Here is a 19,985-nt window from a genome sequence, read left to right on the forward strand (position 1 = left end):
TTTTTTTTTCAAGGACCTTTAGACGTGGATTTTTTAAATAATTTTTTCAAGGACCTTTAGGCGTGGAGTTCCGAAATAATTTTTTTTTTCAAGGACCTTTAAACTAATTTCTTACCTAATTTTTTTCAAGGACCTTTAAACCTTTAGGCGTGGATTTTTAAAAGAATATTTTTCAAGGACCTTTAGACGTGAATTTTTTAAATAATTTTTTCAAGGACCTTTAGGCGTGGATTTCCGAAATAATTTTTTTTCAAGGACCTTTAGGCGTGGATTTGCAAAATATTTTTTTTTCAAGGACCTTTAGACGTGAATTTTTTAAATAATTTTTTTCAAGGACCTTTAGACATGATTTTTTTAAATAATTTTTTTCAAGGACCTTTAGGCGTGGATTTCCGAAATAATTTTTTTTCAAGGACCTTTAGGCGTGGATTTTCAAAATATTTTTTTTTCAAGGACCTTTAGACGTGAATTTTTTAAAGAATATTTTTCAAGGACCTTTAGGCGTGGATTTCCGAAATAATTTTTTTCAAGGACCTTTAGGCGTGGATTTTCAAAATATTTTTTTTCAAGGACCTTTAGACGTGAATTTTTTAAATAATTTTTTTCAAGGACCTTTAGGCGTGGATTTCCGAAATAATTTTTTTCAAGGACCTTTAGGCGTGGATTTTCAAAATATTTTTTTTCAAGGACCTTTAGACGTGAATTTTTTAAATAATTTTTTTCAAGGACCTTCAGGCGTGGATTTTCGAAATAATTTTTTTTCAAGGACCTTTAGGCGTGGATTTTCAAAATATTTTTTTCAAGGACCTTTAAACCTTTAGGCTTGGATTTTTAAAAGAATTTTTCTTCAAGTATCTTTAGACCTTTAGGCGTTCATTTTTAATTTTTTTTACAAGGACCTTTACAACTTTTGGTGTGGATTTTCAAAATATTTTTTTTCAAGGACCTTTAGGCCGGGATTTTTAAAATAATTTTTCTTCAAGGACCTTTACAACTTTTGGTGTGGATTTTTAAAAGATTTTTTTTCAAGGACCTATAGGCCGGGATTTTTAAAAGAATTTTTCTTCAAGTATCTTTAGACCTTTAGGCGTGCATTTTTAATTTTTTTTTTACAATGACCTTTACAACTTTCGCTGTAGATTTTTAAAAGATTTTTTTTTCAAGGACCTTTAGGCCTGGATTTTTAAAATAATTTTTCTTTAAGACCTTTAGGGGTGCATTTTTAATTTTTTTTACAAGGAGCTTTACACATTTTGGTGTGGATTTTTAAAAGATTTTTTTAAGGACTTTTAGGCCTGGATGTTTAAAAGATTTTTTTTTAGGACCTTTAGGCCTGGATTTTTAAAATGATTTTTTTTCAAGGATCTTTAGGCATGCATATTTGAAATAAATTTTTTCCAAGGACCTTTAGGCGTGGATTTTTATTATTATATATTTTTTTTTTCAAGGATCTTAAGATCTTTAGAATAATTAAAAATAAATAAATTAAAAATAATTTTAAATAATTTTTTTAAGGACCTTTATGTGTGGTTTTTTAAAATAATGTTTGTCAAGGACCTTTAAACCTTCAGGCTTCGATTTTTAAAAGAATTTTTCTTCAAGGATCTTTAGACCTTTAAGCATGGATTTTTAAAATAATTTTTTTCACAAGGACCTTTATACCTTTAGGTGTGGATTTTTAAAAGAATTTTTTTCAAGGACCTTTAGACCTTTAGGCGGGCATTTTTAAAATTATTTTTTTACAAGGACCTTTAGGTGTGGATTTTTTAGATAAATTTCAAGACCTTTGGGAATGGATTTTTAGAATATTTTTTTGAAGGACCTTTAGACCTTTAGATGTGGATTTTTAAACGATTTTTTCAAGGAATATTTGAAATAATTTTTCAAGGATCTTTAGACCTTTAGGCGTGAATATTTGAATTTTGAATTTTGTCAAGAACTAATAAACCTTTAGGTGTGGATTTCTAAAAGAATTTTTTTCAACACCCTTAGGTGTGGACTTTTAAAAGATTTTTTGAAAGAACCTTTAGATCCTTTGGCGTGGATATTTGATTTGATGATTTGAATTTTTGGAAAAAAATTAATTTTTGAAACGGGGATTTTTTAGAGATCTTTTTTCAAGGATCTTTAGGCATTTATTTCTAAATTAATTTTTTCAAGGACCCTTAGGCATTGATTTCTAAAAGAATGTTTTCAAGTGATTTTAGTTTTAGAAATGCGGATTCTTAAAATATCTTTTTTAAGGACCTTCAGTTTTTGAAAATTGGATTTTTAAAATATTTTTTCAGGGACCTTAGGCTTGAATTTTTAAAAGGTTTCATTTTTCAAAGACCTTTAGTTTGTGGAATGTGTATTTCTAAAGTACCTTTAAGTCCTGATACGTGGATTTTTAAAATATCTTTTTCCATGGACCTTTAGGTCTTTAGGCGTACATGTTTAAAAGATTTTTTTCATAGACCCTTAGCTTTTGAAATGTGTATTTTACAATTCAATTTTCTATTTTACAATTCAATTATGTCCTTAAACGTGGATTTTATAAGAAATTTTTCAAGAGGTCCTTCAATTCCTTAAACGTGGATTTTATAAGAAATTTTTCAAAAGATCCTTCAAGTCAATTAACGTGGATTTTATAAGAAAATTTTCAAAAGATCCCCTAAGTCCTTAAACTTGGATATTTTAAGAAAATTTTTAAAAGATCCTTCAAGACCTTGAAAGTGGATTTTATAATTTTAAATTTTTCAAAAAGTCCCTCAAGTCCTTAAACGTGAATTTTATAAGAAAATTTTCAAAAGGTTTAAGTCCTTGAATGTGGATTTTATAATTTTAAATTTTTCAAAAGGTCCTTCACGTCCTTAAACGTAGATTTTTTAAGAAAACTATCAAAAGGACTTAAACGTGGATTTTTTAAGAAAACTATCAAAAGGACTTAAACTTGGATTTTTTAAGAAAACTATCAAAAGGACTTAAACGTGGATTTTTTAAGAAAAATATCAAAAGGACTTTTAAGTCCTTAAACGTGGATTTTATAAAAAAAATGTGTAAAGGACTTTTAAGTCATTAAATGTGAATTTTTTAAGAAAAATATGTAAAGGACTTTCAAGTCCTTAAACGTGGATTTTTTAAGAAAGTTGAATTTTCAGGTCCTTGAACCTGGATTTTATAAGAAAATTTAACTTTCAAGTCTTAAAACGTGGACTTTATAAGAAAAGGACTGTCAAGCCTTCTGAAGGACTTTCAAGTCCTTAAACATGGATTTTATAGGAAAAGGACTTTCTAAAGGACTTTCAAGTCCTTAAACGTTGATTTTATAAAAAAGTGGTCTAAACGTGGATTTTATAAAAAATGGTCTAAACGTTGTTTTTATAAAAAAATGGTCTAAAGTGAATTTTATAAAAAATGGTCTAAACGTGGATTTTATAAAAAAAATGGTCTAAACGTGGATTTTATAAAAAATTGTCTAAACGTGGATTTTATAAAAAAAATGGTCTAATCGTGGATTTTATAAAAAATTGGTCAAAACATGGATTTTATAAAAAAATGGTCTAAACGTGGATTTTATAAAAAAATGGTCTAAACGTGGATTTTATAAAAAAAATGGTCTAAACGTGGATTTTATAAAAAATTGTCTAAACGTGGATTTTATAAAAAAAATGGTCTAAACGTGGATTTTATAAAAAATTGGTCAAAACATGGATTTTATAAAAAAATGGTCTAAACGTGGATTTTATAAAAAAATGGTCTAAACGTGGATTTTATAAAAAAATGGTCTAAACGTGGATTTTATAAAAAATGGTCTAAACGTGGATTTTAAATGAAAATGGACTAAACGTGGATTTTATAAAAAATTGTCTAAAAGTCTTTGGAGCCTTTATGAAGGTCTTTGAAATTCTTAAACGTGGATTTTATAAGAAACTAATCAAAGGTCTTTCAGGCCTTTTTGAAGGACTTTGAAATCCTTAAACGTGGATTTTATAAAAAAAATTCTAAAGGACTCTCTAAAGGACTCACAAATAACATAGGCAAAATTCTTAAAGACCATTTAAGAATAATTGAAAGCTTTGTGAGTCATCTTCCAGGAGGACTTTCAAGGATTTTTTAATAGCTTTTATAAGCAATATTCCGAACATACAATATTCAAAAGAATAATAGTGTATCTCAAATGCAAAATTCCTAAAGGACTTTTAAGGATATAACGGCTTATGTTTTCTGGTTTTGAACACAATTCATATTCCTCCGCAAACTTTTAAATACAAAATCTCTGAACAAATCTGATTTCATTCAAATCCTCTCAACACAAACACTTTCACCAATAAAAACAAACAAATTTCGAAAAGTTCACATTCAAAGCAGCAGGATCCAAAAAACCAGTGCTTTAAATAAGTGTTATCTTGTTTGAACAGGCCTCAAAGTGAAAAATAAACATAATTCAATGAAAATGAAATTAGCAAAGCATATGCCAACAAACCACCAATCCAATTCCCTCCGACAAGATTTTTGGCATAAATTTGAATAACATTAGGAACAGTCAATGTCACAAAGCATATGCCAAAGGAAGACACATAACTCCCATTGGGGATAAGGATGAGTGGAACTAGATTGGCCCGAGAGACGTGTTTAAAGGTAATAGACACGAATTAGGGTTGTCAACAACACGCCACACGTCACCAACGTCACAGCTTCTTTGTTTTTCTCTTCCTTTTACTTTGGTCCAGGGATAATGTTTAGTTGACAAACATCAGTGGCAGCAGCATCGGCATCAGCTAAGACCATTTTATGGTCCATTGAATATTGATGGCAAGCAAAAGATTATTTACACCTATCAACCACAGACGTCGACGTAATTCATTTATATTTTTTTTCTTTTGTGGAAAGGACACACACACTGCCAAGCATAAGTTCCTTTTTGTTGGTCGAGGATAAGGAAACAATGGTCGAGATGAAAGGGGTAGTTTGTTGGTATTCTTTTGAGAGGATTTGATTGTTTACAATTTTTTGTTTAGAAGAAAAAGTCAATGAAAACAGCCATAAAAAGCTAAGACCAACCAACTTACATCAATCATAATTCGTGGTTAAAATATCGAAATTGATTTTAAATCTGATTTTATGGCACTGTGGTTAGGGCAAAAAGGATATGAAGGATTTTCAAAACAAAACTCGTAAATGTTTGAAATGGATTTTTTCAAAGGACTTTCAAGGCAATAATCGTGGATTTTTTTAATAATTTTTTCAAAGGACCTTCAAAGCATATTCGAGGATTTTTTAAATAATTTTTTCAAAGGACTTTCAAGGCAATAGTCGTGGATTTTTAAAATAATTTTTTCAAAGGACTTTCTAGGCAATAATTGTGGATTTTTCAAATAAATTTTTTAAAGGACTCTCAAGGCAATAATCGTGAATTTTTATAATAATTTTTTAAAGGACTTTCAAGGCAATAATCGTTGATTTTTTAAATAATTTTTTCAAAGGACTTTCAAGGCACAAATCGTGGATTTTTTAAATAATTTTTCCAAAGGACTTTCAAGGCAATAATATTGGATTTTTTAAATAATTTTTTTCAAAGGAATTTTTAAAATAATTTTTTCAAAGGACTTTCAAGGCAATAATCGTGGGTTTTTTTAAAATAATCTTTTCAAAGGACTTTCAAGGCAATATTCGTGGATTTTTAAATAGTTTTCTCAAAGGACTTTCAAGAAAAAAATCTTTGATTTTTTAAATAATTTTTTCAAAGGACTTTTAAGGCAATAATCGTTGATTTTTCAAATAATTTTTTCAGAGGACTTTCAAGGCATCGTGATTTTTTTAAATAATTTTTTCAAAGGACTTTCAAGCCAATAATCGTGGATTTTTTAAATAATTTTTTAAAGGATTTTCAAGGCAATAATCTTGAATTTTTTAAATAATGTTTTCAAAGGACTTTCAAGGCAATAATCTTGGATTTTTTAAATAATGTTTTTAAAGGACTTTCAAGGCAATAATCGTGGATTTTTTAAATAATTTTTTTAAAGGATCTTCAAGGCAATAGTCGTGGATTCCTTTAAATAATTTTTTTAAAGGACCTTCAAGGCAATAGTCGTGGATTTTTTTTAAATATTTTAAATAATTTTTTTTATAATTTATTTTTTAAATAATTTTTTCAAAGGACTTCCAAAGCAATAATCGTGAGTTTTTAAAAAAAATGTTTTCAAAGGACTTTCAAGGCAATAATCGTGGATTTTTTTAATAATTTTTTCAAAGAACTTTGAAGGCAATAATCGTGGATTTTTTTAATAATTTTTTCAAAGGACTTTCAAGGCAATACTCGTGGATTTTTTAAATATTTTTTTCAAAGGACTTTTAAGGCAATAATTCTGAATTTTTTTAAATAATTTTGTTTCAAAGGATTTTTAAGGCAATAATCGTGGATTTTTTAATAATTTTTTCAAAGGACTTTCAAGGCAATAATCGTGGGTTTTTTAAATATTTTTTTCAAAGGATCTTCGAGGCAATAATCGTGGGATTTTTTAATAATTTTTTCAAAGGACTTTCAAGGCAATAATCGTGGGTTTTTTAAATATTTTTTTTCAAAGGATCTTCGAGGCAATAATCGTGGAATTTTAAAATAATTTTTTTTTTTAATTTTTTAAATGCTACTACTGTTCTACTATCTCCTCTCGTTTGAAAGTCATTTCAATTTTTCCATTGAAAATTAAGCTTCCCATACAAGCACGCCCGGTGCTCCGCCCCGGCGCTTGTTACATTGTCTGGCATAATCGCATCAGGCACGTGACCACAATTGTTCTCTCTGGAGTGTCGATAATCAGCATGTTTATACAAGAAGTGTGGCTGCCGGCAAAAGCCAAACGGAAATACCCGGTTTGTAAAAGGGAAACATAAGTTGCTATGTCAAATGGTGGGGGGGGGTTGTATCAAATACTGCTGCTCGCCCCCTTCCGGCCACAAGACCGCACCAGATAACTGTGATGTGATGTTTCGAGATAATTGTTTTAAATGAATTCAATTCGCATTCGCATTTTTTTTAAAATCTCATCAAATCCCGGCAGCCAAGCAGAAACAAATATTCAACCCAGATTTCAGATAAGGAAAATATTCGAAAATTAAAAAAAAACTTACCCGTCTTCACTTGATACTTGAGAGTGGTGGCACAGTCTTCAATCAATTGCTGCAGATTTACTGCCCGATCTGGCACCTCCAAGTCTAGGAGGCGTTTCATGTCCTCGGGATGATGGAAATCCAAGACTTTTTCCTGGCGATCATTTGTGGCCTTGACGAAATCCAACAAAACATCAATGACTTTCAGCAGGAATTCCCGGGTCTCCGGCAAGGCTGTCTGGGTGGTGGGCAAGAGCTCTGAAAAAGAAGAATAAAAATCAAGATTAGCTTCAAAGAAATATTGATTTTCATAACAAAAAAGAGAAAAAAATGAAAAAGTATGACCTGACGTTGTCAGGAAATACAGGAGTTTTTTTTTCTGTTATCTTCCCCCATTAACTATGAATAATGGTTGTGTGCCTGGCCATATCCTCACCAAAGTCCTTGTGATTGATAAAAAAGGCCAAAATATATTTTCACCCAATATTAAATTACACTTCAGGGGGAAATTGCTTGTGGTTGGCCATAAAAAGCCTCCTCAACTTCTCTTGCCACAATGAACAATTTCTTTCCTCCCTTTTGCGCTTTGGAAACAGATGTTGCCTCTGCTGCCCGGAATGTGCCATAAAGATTCCTGTGCTTGAGTTATGTCGGCTTTGTGTCAAATTTAAGACACTCACTGCCACTCTCTCCCTCTCTCGTTCGATGTACATCCCTTTGTATGCTGCCCTTCCACCCCCCTCTCTCTCCTTGGGAAATATTGTTACATTTCATTTATTTTATAAAGACTTGCCTTGTAAGGACTTAAATAATTACTAATTGATGTTGTTTTGTAGCAGCCGCGAAAGGCTACTTATTTCTCTCAAGGATTAAATTGTCAGAATAATGGATTTTTGAAGCAAAAATGGTTGTTGTTTGGCAGTGATTTGGAACGTGGTAAGTATAAGTGTATGATGTGAAAGCTAAGAATCTTGGGGTACTAGCGGGAGCTGTTGGAGTTAAATAAGTCTCAAACAATTAAAAAAGCTGTAAGTTCGGCCGGACCGATCTTTGAATACCTTCTACCATTTGGAACGATTTTGGCAAAAAAAAAAAAAAAAAAAAAAAAAATCCGTTAAAAATTCCGTTAAAATCTTAAAAATACCGAATGTAGCCCTTATATTAGGGTCTATACGATGAAGAGGACCTACAACTTTTGTCACAACCGAATAAAAAAATTCGGTAAATAATGTCGCTAAAATCCTCAAAGAACCGAATATCGGGAGATACCGTAATATGGGGGCTATACGAAGACGTGGACCTGCACAGACAATTTTCTGTCTTAGGCTATAGCATTCATTGCCAACTTCAAAAACCAAATTTGAATCAATTCCTGTGAATAATGTTGCTAAAATAATCAAAATACCGAATATTGGGGGTACCCTTATATGGGGGCTATACGAAGACGTGAACCTGCACAGAAAATTTTCTGTCTATGGCTGTAGCTTCCATAACGAACTTCAAGTACCAAATTTGAAACAATTTCGGTGAGTAATGTCGCTAAGATCATCAAAATACCGAATATTGGGGGGTACCGTTGTATGGGGGCTATACGAAGACGTAGACCTGCACAGACAATTTTCTGTCTTAGGCTGAAGTATCCATTACGAACTTCAAATGCGAAATTGGAAACAATTCCAGTAGATAATGTCACTAAAATCATCAAAATACCGAATATTGGGAGGTACCCTTATATGGGGGCTATACGAAGACGTGGATCTGCACAGACAATTTTCTGTCATAGGCTGTAGTATCTGTTACGAACATCAAATACCAAATTTGAAAGAATTCCGGTCAAACAATGTCGATAAAATCAACAAAATACCGAATATTGGGAGGTACCGTTATAAGGGGGCTATACGAAGACGCGTATACAGACAATCTTCAAGTACCAAATTTGAAGCAATTCCGGTGAATAATGTCGCTAAACTCATCAATGTACCGAATATCGGGAGGTACCCTTATATGGGGGTTATACGAAGACGTGGTATATCTGTGGTAGTATCTGTTAAGAACTTCTAATACCAAATTTGAAACGATTCCGGTGAATAGTGTCGCTTAAATCACCAAAATACCCAATATCGGGAGGTACCGTTTTTTGGCGGTTATATGAAGACGTGGACCTGCACAGACAATTTTCTGTCACAGTTTGTGGTATCCATTACGAACTTCAAATACCAAATTTGAAACAATTCCGGCGAATAGTTTCGCTTAAATCACCAAAATACCGAAAAAAGCGAGGTACTATTATATAGGGGCTATACCAAAACGTGGACCTACATGACCCATTTTCAATACCAAAAGTCCTGCAGACATAATACACATTTGAGTAAAATTTGATCAACCTACTTTATTTCGTTCGGAAGCTAGAGAGATTTCCACAGACGGACAGAGAGACGGGTATCGCTAAATCGACATAGAATTTTATGCTGATCAAGAATATATGTAACTTGTGGGGTCTAAAATGTATATTTCGAGGTGTAAAAACACGTGGAGGGTTTAAATATACGAAATGTTTCGATTCTTATATGATGTTCCCCAGTTCTGCAAAACTTCCTAAATTCTAATGTGTATTTGGGCATGTTGTGAAGATTGCATCAAACTTCAGCATCAAACCTCAAACTTATTCCAAGTTCTTCTCACTTGGATTCTCGACCATAGGGCCGAATTATGGCCTTCAAACGGACTTCATGCTGCCCGAATGTTGCTCTGCTGAGTTTTGGCCTATTCCCGGCGAACCACTTTCTTGAGGTGATCAACACTTTGGTATTTTTTAGTGTCAACCTAGCTTTCCAAAATACTCCAGACACAATAGTCCAACGGATTGGTATACGGAGATTTTGGTGGCCATTGTGCGCTGGAAATCATCAACCTCATTTTGTACCTCTTTCTTGGGTGGCGCGTGCTGAGTGCGATGGTGCTGAATCCTGTTGGATTGTCCAAGGTCTGCGGCCAAAATGATTGCGTGCTCAAGGCTTTAATACACCCTCCAGAATTTTTTCGCTATAATATTCGACATTTATTCTGATGCTACCGCCGATTAATACGAGGGGAGAGTTATGGCGGCCCACAGCATCACCGGCGCTTAAGTTCTGCAGACCAGCCGAAGGTGCACATTTTCAGCTGACCTCTTTGGCAAGTAGAAACCCGATCATATTGTTTGTTTACAAACTGCTGGACAACGAATTTTTTCTCATCGGAGACGGAGAAAACCAAATTCGGCAGTTCACCACATTCGGCCAAGCGGAGCAACTCTTTAGCTCTTTTGAGTCCATTTTCTCTCTGTTGCGGTGTAAGTTCTTGCAACTTTTTGGAATTTCAATGGCTTTAGCCCGAGCTCATTTTTCAATATTTGCCGAACGGAATATTATGATATGTTCAGCTCACGAGCAATTTTTCGGCCACTGCGACTCGGGGTTTGGTTCAAGTCGCTTCTTTTCTTTTCGAACCATTTCTGCTGATGTAGCTGCTTTCTCCCGTTCACTTCCTTGACGTCGGGCTACGCTACCAGTATCACGGTAACGAGCGATGGCACGAGACACAAAAGATTTATTCACATTTAAATGCTGATGATGGAGTGCTCTAACGATAGCCACTTTTGGTTTTCCAGCCGAATATAAAGAAATCACACTTCAAGGCAATAATCTCGGATTCTTTCAAAGGACTTTCAAGGCAATAATCGTGGATTTTTAAAATAATTTTGTCAAAGGGCCTTCAAGGCAATAATCGTGAATTTTTAAAACAATTTTGTCAAAGGATCTTCAAGACAATAATCGTGGATTTTTAAAACAATTTTGTCAAAGGACCTTCAAGACAATAATCGTGGATTTTTTAAATAATTTTGTCAAAGGATCTTCAAGGCAATAATCGTGGATTTTTTAAATAATTTTTTCAAATGACCTTCAAGGCAATAATCGTGGATTTTTTAAATAATTTTTTCAAATGACCTTCAAGGCAATAATCGTGGATTTTTTAAATAATTTTTTCAAAGGACTTTCAAAGAAGTTTTTTAATAATTTTTTCAAAGGACTTTCAAAGCAGTTATCGCGGATTTTTTCAAAGGACTTTCAAGGCATTAATCGTGGATTTTTTCAAAGGACTTTCAAGGCATTAATCGTGGATTTTTTCAAAGGACTTTCAAGGCAATAATCGCGGATTTTTAAAATAATTTTTTCAAAGGACCTTCAACGCAATATTCGTAAATTTTTTAAATAATATGTAACTATCACGCTTGAATTCCATCACGAATAAATTTTTTCTGGAAAATTCTCACCAAAATGCTTTTGTAATATTAGCGACTGTTTTGTTTTAAATTTCGTATTAGAAGTTCGGAATCGGTACTACAGGCCATGACAAAAAAACTACTTATGCAGGTCCACTCCTTCGTATTGCCCCCATTTAACGATTTTCATTTAAGTGGTATTTTTCGATGGATTTTTTTTTAATTTTTCAATATCCTTCAAAATTGTGGAGGTTATTTATAGTTCAGTCCAGCCGGAAATCAGGTGCTTCTGTACTTGTTTTTAATTAAAAAAATCTACCAACAATTTAAAGTCATCCCTGAACTTTTAATTTAAATTTCACACATTTTAAAACAAATATTCTTATTATCATGGCAGACTCATTTGAAATTCCAAATTCGAGACAGACAACATTAAATGCTGGCTTCAGATGCATAACAAATTGTTGTCTAATAGAAAAATTTCTTAAATTCCATAGAAAATAAATTGTTGGCCAATGAATGGTTGGAATTCCTCGGATGGATAGACTGGATGCCGAGCAATACAGGGAAAAAGGCAACAAACAAAAAAAATTGAAACAAAACATCATCCCCATAAGCTTTTTTTAGAAAAAAAGCCACATAAAGTCAGCAGCTAGTGGCTGAAGGTGGATAGTGTGCCGTACCATCCATGCCGTACCATACCATACCATCAGGAGCAAAAGTGTAGGTAATATCCTGTGACTAAACGGTTTATGTTTGTTTTATTTCAATTTAAGTCTTTGAACATTTGCCATGCCTGCAACGGCTGTGGAGAATGCGAATGAAGCTTGGCAGTCAGGGGGTGGATGCTGCACGTTTTGACTTTTCGTCCTTCCCGCTTGGTAGTAAAAAACACACACACACATTCTCGCACACACACAAAATCTCTGACTGGCGTATGTTCGTATGTCATCTACACAGCATCGCTGGTTGTACGTGAAGTGATTTATCACATCGAGTGGGAACGAGTGTCCTGGACATAAGGACACTTGAGTTATGAGTTGAAAAAATGTTAACGTTTTTACTTAAGTTCCGCCAAAAACATTTTCACACAAACAAACAATTGCAATTGTTGCCACCATTGGATGTTGTGTCTTTGGACTTTTCTTGCCAGAATTTTTATCTTTGCTTTTCATTTGGCATTTTCACTTTTTCTCCCGCAAACATTTTGTTTTCTATTTTTTTCAGGTATTTTTAAGGACATTAAGGATTTGTGTTTTTGACATGTGTAGCATATGTGTGTGTGTGTGTGTGCTGTGGATGGGTGTTTTGTATGACAGTAACAAAATGTACGACTGCCAAAGTATTTATGTCCATTTATTTGCTCATTTAACACACTGATGTCCTTAAGAACTGTAATGTGAGCAAATATTTTCGTTTGACGATATGTAACATATTTTTAGGGGAGGGGGAACAAGTTCCGAATTTAGAATGTTGAAGGTACATAGAGAAGTATGAGCAACTGGGGTTCGTTGTCTTCTAGACATATTATCGCTTAAGTATAGTTTATACATCATGTTCGAGTCATATGTAAACTGATTTTTTCATATATATCACATATATCTTTAGTACAGCATACTTTTGGGCGCTTCTCACAATTTTCAAATGAAAAAGAAGGGCATTATAATATAAATATAAATATTTAAAGGCGAGATATAGTATAAGCCCTACACCATACATAGTATGGAGGGTATATTTAGCTCGTCATCGATATAATAATTTTATAATTAACGAAGTATATATATTCCTGATCAGCGTAAAATTCTTATGCGATATAGCCAAGTCCGTCCGTCTGTTGTAATCACGCTAGATTAAAAAGAAATTATGATATGAAGCTACAATTTTGCACAGATCAGACTTTTGTGTGCAGGCAGGTCAAGTTCGAACGTGGGCTACAGCGGTCCACGATATCGTATAGCCCCCATATAACGGCGCCCCCCGATAGTCGGTATTTTGTTGATTGTAGCCAAATTTTTGAAGGGAATTGTCTGAAAATGCACCCAAAGAGTTCCTTTTGGGTACTTTACCCCCTGGAAGAGAATTGTCTATATAGGTCCATGATATCGTATATCCCCCTGCAAGGATATCCCCTGATATTCGGTATTTTGATGATAGTACCCAAAATTTTCAATAGAATTGTTTGAAAATCCACACAAGTAGTTCCTCTTGAGTACTGTACCCTCTGAAAGAGAATTGCCTATATAACGGTACCTCCCGATATTCGGTATTTTGATGATTGTACCCATTTTTTTCAATGGAATTGTCTGAAAATCAACACCAGGAGTTTCTTATGAGTACTTTACCCCCTGCAAGAGAATTCCCTATATAGCTCCACGATATCGAATTTCCCCCACATAACGGTATCCCCTGTATTCAGAATTTTGATAGTTTTAGGCATATTCTTCTATGGAATTGTCTAAAAATCCATACAAGGAGATCCTCTTGAGTACTATATCCTCTGAAAGAAAATTGTCTATAGAGGTCCACTATATGGTGTAGCCCCCATATAGCCGTACCCCCTATATTTGGTATTTTGACGACGTTAGCCATATTTTTTAATGGAGTTGTCTGAAAATCCACACAAGAAGTTCCTTCTGAGTACTTTACCACCTGAAAGAGAATTGTCGGTATAGGATCACCACATCGTACAGCCCCCATGCAACTGTACCCCCCGACATTCACTATTTGAATGATTTGAGGTACATTTGTTACCGGAATTGTTTCAAATTTCATATTTAAAGTTCGTAATGGGTACTACAGCCTATGTCAAAAATTGTATATGTAGGACCACGTCTTCGTATAGCCTCCATATAAAGATTTTCCTATGAACGGTATTTTTCGTTGGAACATTTGGAAAATTTTCAAGTTCCTTCATAAAAAATAAATTTGCTCAACGTTTCCGATTTTTTTCAAATTACACACATCAAAATATTTTTATTAACCCAAGGTCTGATGTGAAGATGGAATATATCGGTCCACTTCTTCTTGTGGGGGAAGTACCCCCACAGAGGGATTAAATTTGTAATAAAAAAACGCCCTAAAATGGGGAATAAGCGTCCGATTCTTTTCAAATTCCACAATCACAATATTTCTACTGATAATAATCTGATGTAAAGATGGAACATATCGGACCACACCTTCTGGTACCTCCCTCACAACGGATCAGCATTTTGAATAATTATGCCTCGCATAAAGCGTACGACTTTCTTAAAATTCCACACATCCCAATATTTTTACAAACCCCAGATATGGTGTAAAAATGATAGATATCGGCCTACCCCTTGTGGTAACTCCCCAAAACCCATCACAATTTTAAATACTTAAATCTCTCGTAACTTACGAAGCCATTGCGTTCAAACCTGATGTATCTTAATATTTCCCTTAACAAGAGATCTGATATGAATGATTTTTTCTGCCCACTCCCTCCGATACCTCCGATACCCCATTAAAAGTTAGAATTTTGATTTACAATTAGTCGCATAAATCTAGAAATAAATGTTCGATTTTTTACATTTTGCTGGTCCCAATATTTTTATTAGTGGTATACTTCACCTCACGCACATTTCAAATAAAAATTATCACATAACTCACATCAAATAGTATAGTCCAAATATGTCACATATATCAGAGAGGAGTTGAATAATATTGGCCATCTCCTTCGGAACCTCCCCCATAAAGGCTCAACATGATGAATAATAAATACGGATGTTAAAATATGTTTAAATAAGCGGACAATAGCTAAGGGTATACATCCGTCGGCAAAAACCGAACGATACTTTTTAACTTGTTAAACTTTCCAATAGCTCTTAAAAGGTCACTCTATAAAATTTTAGATATATAACGAACAATAAGGCGGGTTATTGACAATGGGCGGAGAAATTTGCAAAATTGTTGCAAGTAAATAATTAATCGTCCAATAATAAAAGTTTGCTTCAAAATTCAAATTTTCCCAGTACACTAGAATCCCGACTTGCGTCGTTAATGGGGACCGGAGAATTGCGACGCAAATCGAATCACATTTTTTTTACATATATAAAATGCAAATCGGGCGACGCAAGTCGTGGCTCTAGTGTATATTAAAAACAATTAAAAAAACATTAAGTTCGGCCGGGCCATACCCTCCACCTTAGGGTAAAGGAAATATTAGAAGAAATGTGGCAAAAACCATTAAAATGCCGAATATCGGGAGGTACCGTTATATGGGGGCTATACCAAATCGTGAACCTACACATGCAATGTTTCGCCAAAGGAGCTAGAACCCATTATGACCTACAAATACTAATTTTTAGACAAATCCGTGAAAAAATGTGGCAAAAATAATCAAATTACCGAATATCGGAAGGTACCGTTATATGGGAGCTATACCAAAACGTGGACCTATAATTACAATGACTCACCACACGAACTGGGACCCATTATGATCTACAACTACCAATTTTCAGAGAAATTCTTTAAAAAATGTGTCAAAATGCCGAAATTTGGGAGGTACCGTTATATGGGGACTATATCAAAACGTGGACCTATACATACAATGTTTCGCCACATGAACTAGGACCCATTATGACCAACAAATACCAATTTTTAGACAAATCCGTGAAAAAATGTGACAAAAACTATCAAAATACCCAATATCGGGAGGTGCCGTTATATGGGGCTATACCAAATCATGGACCCATACATGCAATGTTTCGCCACATGAACTAGGACTCATTATGACCAACAAATACCAAACAGACAAATCCGTGAAAAATGTGGCAAAAACCATCAAAATACCGAATATCGGGAGGTACCTTTATATGGGGGCTATACCAAATCATGGACCCATACATGCAATGTTACGCCACACGTACAGGGACCCTTTATGACCTAAAAAGACCAATTTTCAGACGAATCCGTGAAAAAATGTGGCATAAATCATCAAAATACCGAATATAGGGAGGTACCATTATATGTGGACTATACCAGAACGTGGACCGATATATCTCATTTTCAATGCCAACCATCCTAGACACAATACAAATTGCTCTGCTAAATTTTGTCGCTCTACGTCAAATAATGTGGGCTGTATCGTGACTTCAACAGACGGACATCGTTCAATCGACTTAGAATTTTATGCTGATTATGAATACAGTGGTTTCTATTTACCTGCATCTACATTAGCTGCGCATTGGCCTTTGCAGACCAAAAAACTTTTTTTATGCCATTTTTTTCTGAATCCCTTTATTTGAATTGTATTTAAGTGCCCAATCGATAGCTGCACATTGGACATTCAGCCTCGAAAAGTTGGTTTTTTTTTTTAATTTGGTTACAAAAGTTGTATTTATCTGCACAAGAAAATTTTTTGCAAACTCAAAATAGACTCTAAAAACTACCACTTCGTTTTTGTTTTTGTATTCGCAAAAACAATAACAACACAAGAAAAGAGCATGCATTAAAAACATATTCTCGCTTCCTCTCCCACACTAAAAGATGGTTATGCTGCTGCTGCTTTGTTGTGCACGAATAGAAAATTAAAGATAACTGCACTTTTTGTGCACGTAAGTAAAATTAAAGATACCTGCTTCATTGTGCAGATAAATGCAATGAAGCTACCTGCATTTTGGGCATTGCTGCACAAGATGTCGTGCAATTTTTGATTGTGCAGGTAAGCAAAAAATACTGTATATATACTTTATGGGGTCTACGACGAATATTTAAGGATGTTACAAACGGAATGACAGAGTTAATATACCCTCCTTTCCAAGGTGGAGGGTATAAAAACAGTAAATCTTTTGGCAAGTTGGGCTATTTTGGTAACTTCTGGGCAATCCACCTCTTTTTGTGCGGCCTCAGGGGATATTATATCACATTATCAATAATCAGCATAATACGTCTAAGTGTTTCTGAGATTCATACATACGATTTCGATGAAACACCTGATTTTGATGTAATTTTTAAGATTGATTTATGAATGGTGCATACTTTTAGGCACCGGAAAATAAAAAATAATCCATTTCTGATTTCATAGCACAATAAATAAGTACTCCATTTATTCCACAGCTGTTAATCTAGAGGAGTTGTCAATATCAGCACGAAAGGTAAGCAAACTTTGACATTTCGTCAGATTATAGAACATCTTACTATTGTCCGCCATTGGTGACATTTAAGTGCTGATACCTGAATAGTAAGAATTCTTTCAAATGCGTCTGAAATAATCTCCTCAGTTATCCCTTAATGTTTCGAACTGGTTTCAATATTTATTTTTTCATTACTTACCAAAAGCTGTTAGTTTGCCCGTTTTTTCGGAAAGTTTATACCCGTTTGGATTGAGCGACATTTTCTCCTCTGAAAAGATATTGAAAAATACACAACAATTTAGCAAAAAATAAAATTCAATTCAAAAAGTGTGTATTTTTGTTACAAAGGACATGCACTAAAAGAAATCCTTGATTATATAACATTGCTTGGTATATATATATATATATGAAAACTATGTACAGAGAGAGAGAGAGAGAGAGAGAGAGAGAAAGAAAAATGAAGGATATGACAATGGGATGGATGTCAAAATGTTTGACTTGTGTGTTGTTCACTCTTTTTTTTTTGGGGTACTTGAAATGAAAATTTGCAGAGGAGGACCGAAAAAATAAGGTCGGTCTATGTACAAGGACTTGTGAAGGTTAAATGTGAATGTTATACCAACAAAAAAGTGGGGGATGGAGGGAGGGAGGGAGGAGGGTAGGCAGACTCAATAAAAGCCATGTGCGCAAATGTAAGAGGGAGGTAGGGCAGGGTGGAGGGAGTGAGGTATGTATATGTAAATGTGGGAGGAAAGCAGGGAAGGGGAGGGGGGGTGGTAGTGAGGTATGTATATGTAAATGACATTTGGAAAAATAGGGAATGGGGGCTGTTGTAGTATCCATTTCGTTGTTATTGTTTTTCGTGTAGTGGTGGTTATTTTGTTGTTGTTGTTGTTTTGTTGTTGCTGTTGTTATTTTTTTTTTAACCAGTATAGAGAAATGCAAAATCTTACCAATTATCTTGCGGAGATCTTCGATGTATTGCCTTAAGAAAATCACTTTGACTGATTTACTGAGAATAACGGGGGGTGTCGATAGAAAGAAATGCAAAGATCGATCTGAATGAACAAACGAACGAACGAACGACTGATTCGATTTGATTTGATTAATAATATTATTGGAAAAAACAACAAAATCGATATCGAACAGAAATGAAAATAACAAAATGATGATGATTCATAAAAAAATAAATAAATAAAAAAAGTTAGCAAATGATGGATGGGTATTTTTCCTTATTAGATTAGTTGGTGGTTTGTTTTTAAAAATAAATTATTATTAATAGAAAATTTATTTAAAAAAAAAATTGAAATGAAATTTTTGGAATATTTTTTAGTCATCAAAGAAGCAAAAAAAAAAAAAAAAAATGAAATTATCTTGATTAGTTGTTAGTTTAAAAATAAATGTTTATTAATAAAACAAATTAAAAAGCATTTGTCGGATTTGCCGACAAAGATATATACCCTGCCAATGTCCGTTTATTTAAATATATTTTGAACTGCGTTATGATTATTCAATCTGTTGACCCTTTATGGGGGAGGTTCAAGTAGGCCAACATTGTTAATTTCGTATCTGACATAAGTCTAATAGAAATATTCCAATATGGCAGATTTGGACTATATCGATTAAGTCCTACTACTAAGTGATGATATTTGAAAAATTTTGAAATATGGGTGAGGTAGCAGATATGGTGCACCAAAGTATATAACTTACAAATATTGGGATGTGAAAACGACAGAAATATGTAAATATACCAAGTTTTATAATCGCTGCCTGGTTTCGCAAGTTATGAAAGATAGAAGTATTGAAAATTGTATGCATTTGTGGAGGAGGTACCAGAAGGGGGTTGGGCTGGCAGATTCCATCTTCACACCAGATCTTGTTTTGGAAATAAAATTGGGAAGTGTGACATTTGAAGAGAATCGGATGCTTATTTCGCATTTTATGAGCATTTTGGTTATTCAAAATGTTGGCCCCTTTGTGGGGGAGGTACTAGAGGGGGTGGTCCGATATCTACCATCATCACACCAGATCTTGTGTTAGTAAAAATATTGGCATGTGTGAAATTTGAAGAGAAACGAATACTAATTTCGCCTTTTGTTGAGAGTTTTATTTATTAAAAATGTGGGCCCGTTGTGGGGGAGGTACCAGATGGAGTGTGCCGATATCATATGATCTTCACATCAGATCTTGTGTTGGAATAAATATTGGAATGTGTGAAATTTAAAGAGAATCTGATGCTTATTTCGCCCCCTTTTTTTGACATATTTGATATATAATTATTGAAACATTTTGGCCTGATTGTGGGGGAGCTACCTGAAGGGGTAGACCGATACCCATATTCACAGCATATCTTGGATTGATAACATTATTGAGATTTAATGAGTTTGAAAGGAATCGACAGACAATTTCTCATTTTTTAGTATTTTGGTTATTCAAAATTTTGAATAATTTCGCATTTTTTGAGGTTTTTGGTTACTCAAAGTTTTGACCCTTTTTGTGGGGTAGGAACCAGAAGGAGTGATCCGTTCTATCCGTTCTTC

General features: G+C 33.9%; 1 protein-coding gene across 2 annotated transcripts in view; it reads right to left on the reverse strand.

Annotated features, from left to right (window-relative positions):
- The window catches only part of LOC101901674 (glutamate decarboxylase), a 60,423-nt gene that overhangs the window by 27,725 nt on the left and 12,713 nt on the right, over positions 1–19,985 (reverse strand). The window contains exons 1-3 of one of the 2 annotated variants that reach the window (XM_059119624.1): positions 18,399–18,533; positions 17,645–17,713; positions 7,111–7,347 (exon numbers count right to left, since the gene is read on the reverse strand). In XM_059119624.1, the coding sequence (XP_058975607.1) occupies positions 7,111–7,347; positions 17,645–17,705 (298 nt within the window). In that variant the 5' untranslated portion in view covers positions 17,706–17,713; positions 18,399–18,533. Of the gene's footprint in view, positions 1–7,110; positions 7,348–17,644; positions 17,714–18,398; positions 18,534–19,985 lie in introns of those variants that run through there. The other variant, XM_059119625.1, reaches the window with a different exon arrangement.

Source organism: Musca domestica, unplaced genomic scaffold (assembly GCF_030504385.1).
Source record: "Musca domestica strain aabys unplaced genomic scaffold, Musca_domestica.polishedcontigs.V.1.1 15, whole genome shotgun sequence".
NCBI lineage: Eukaryota > Metazoa > Arthropoda > Insecta > Diptera > Muscidae > Musca > Musca domestica.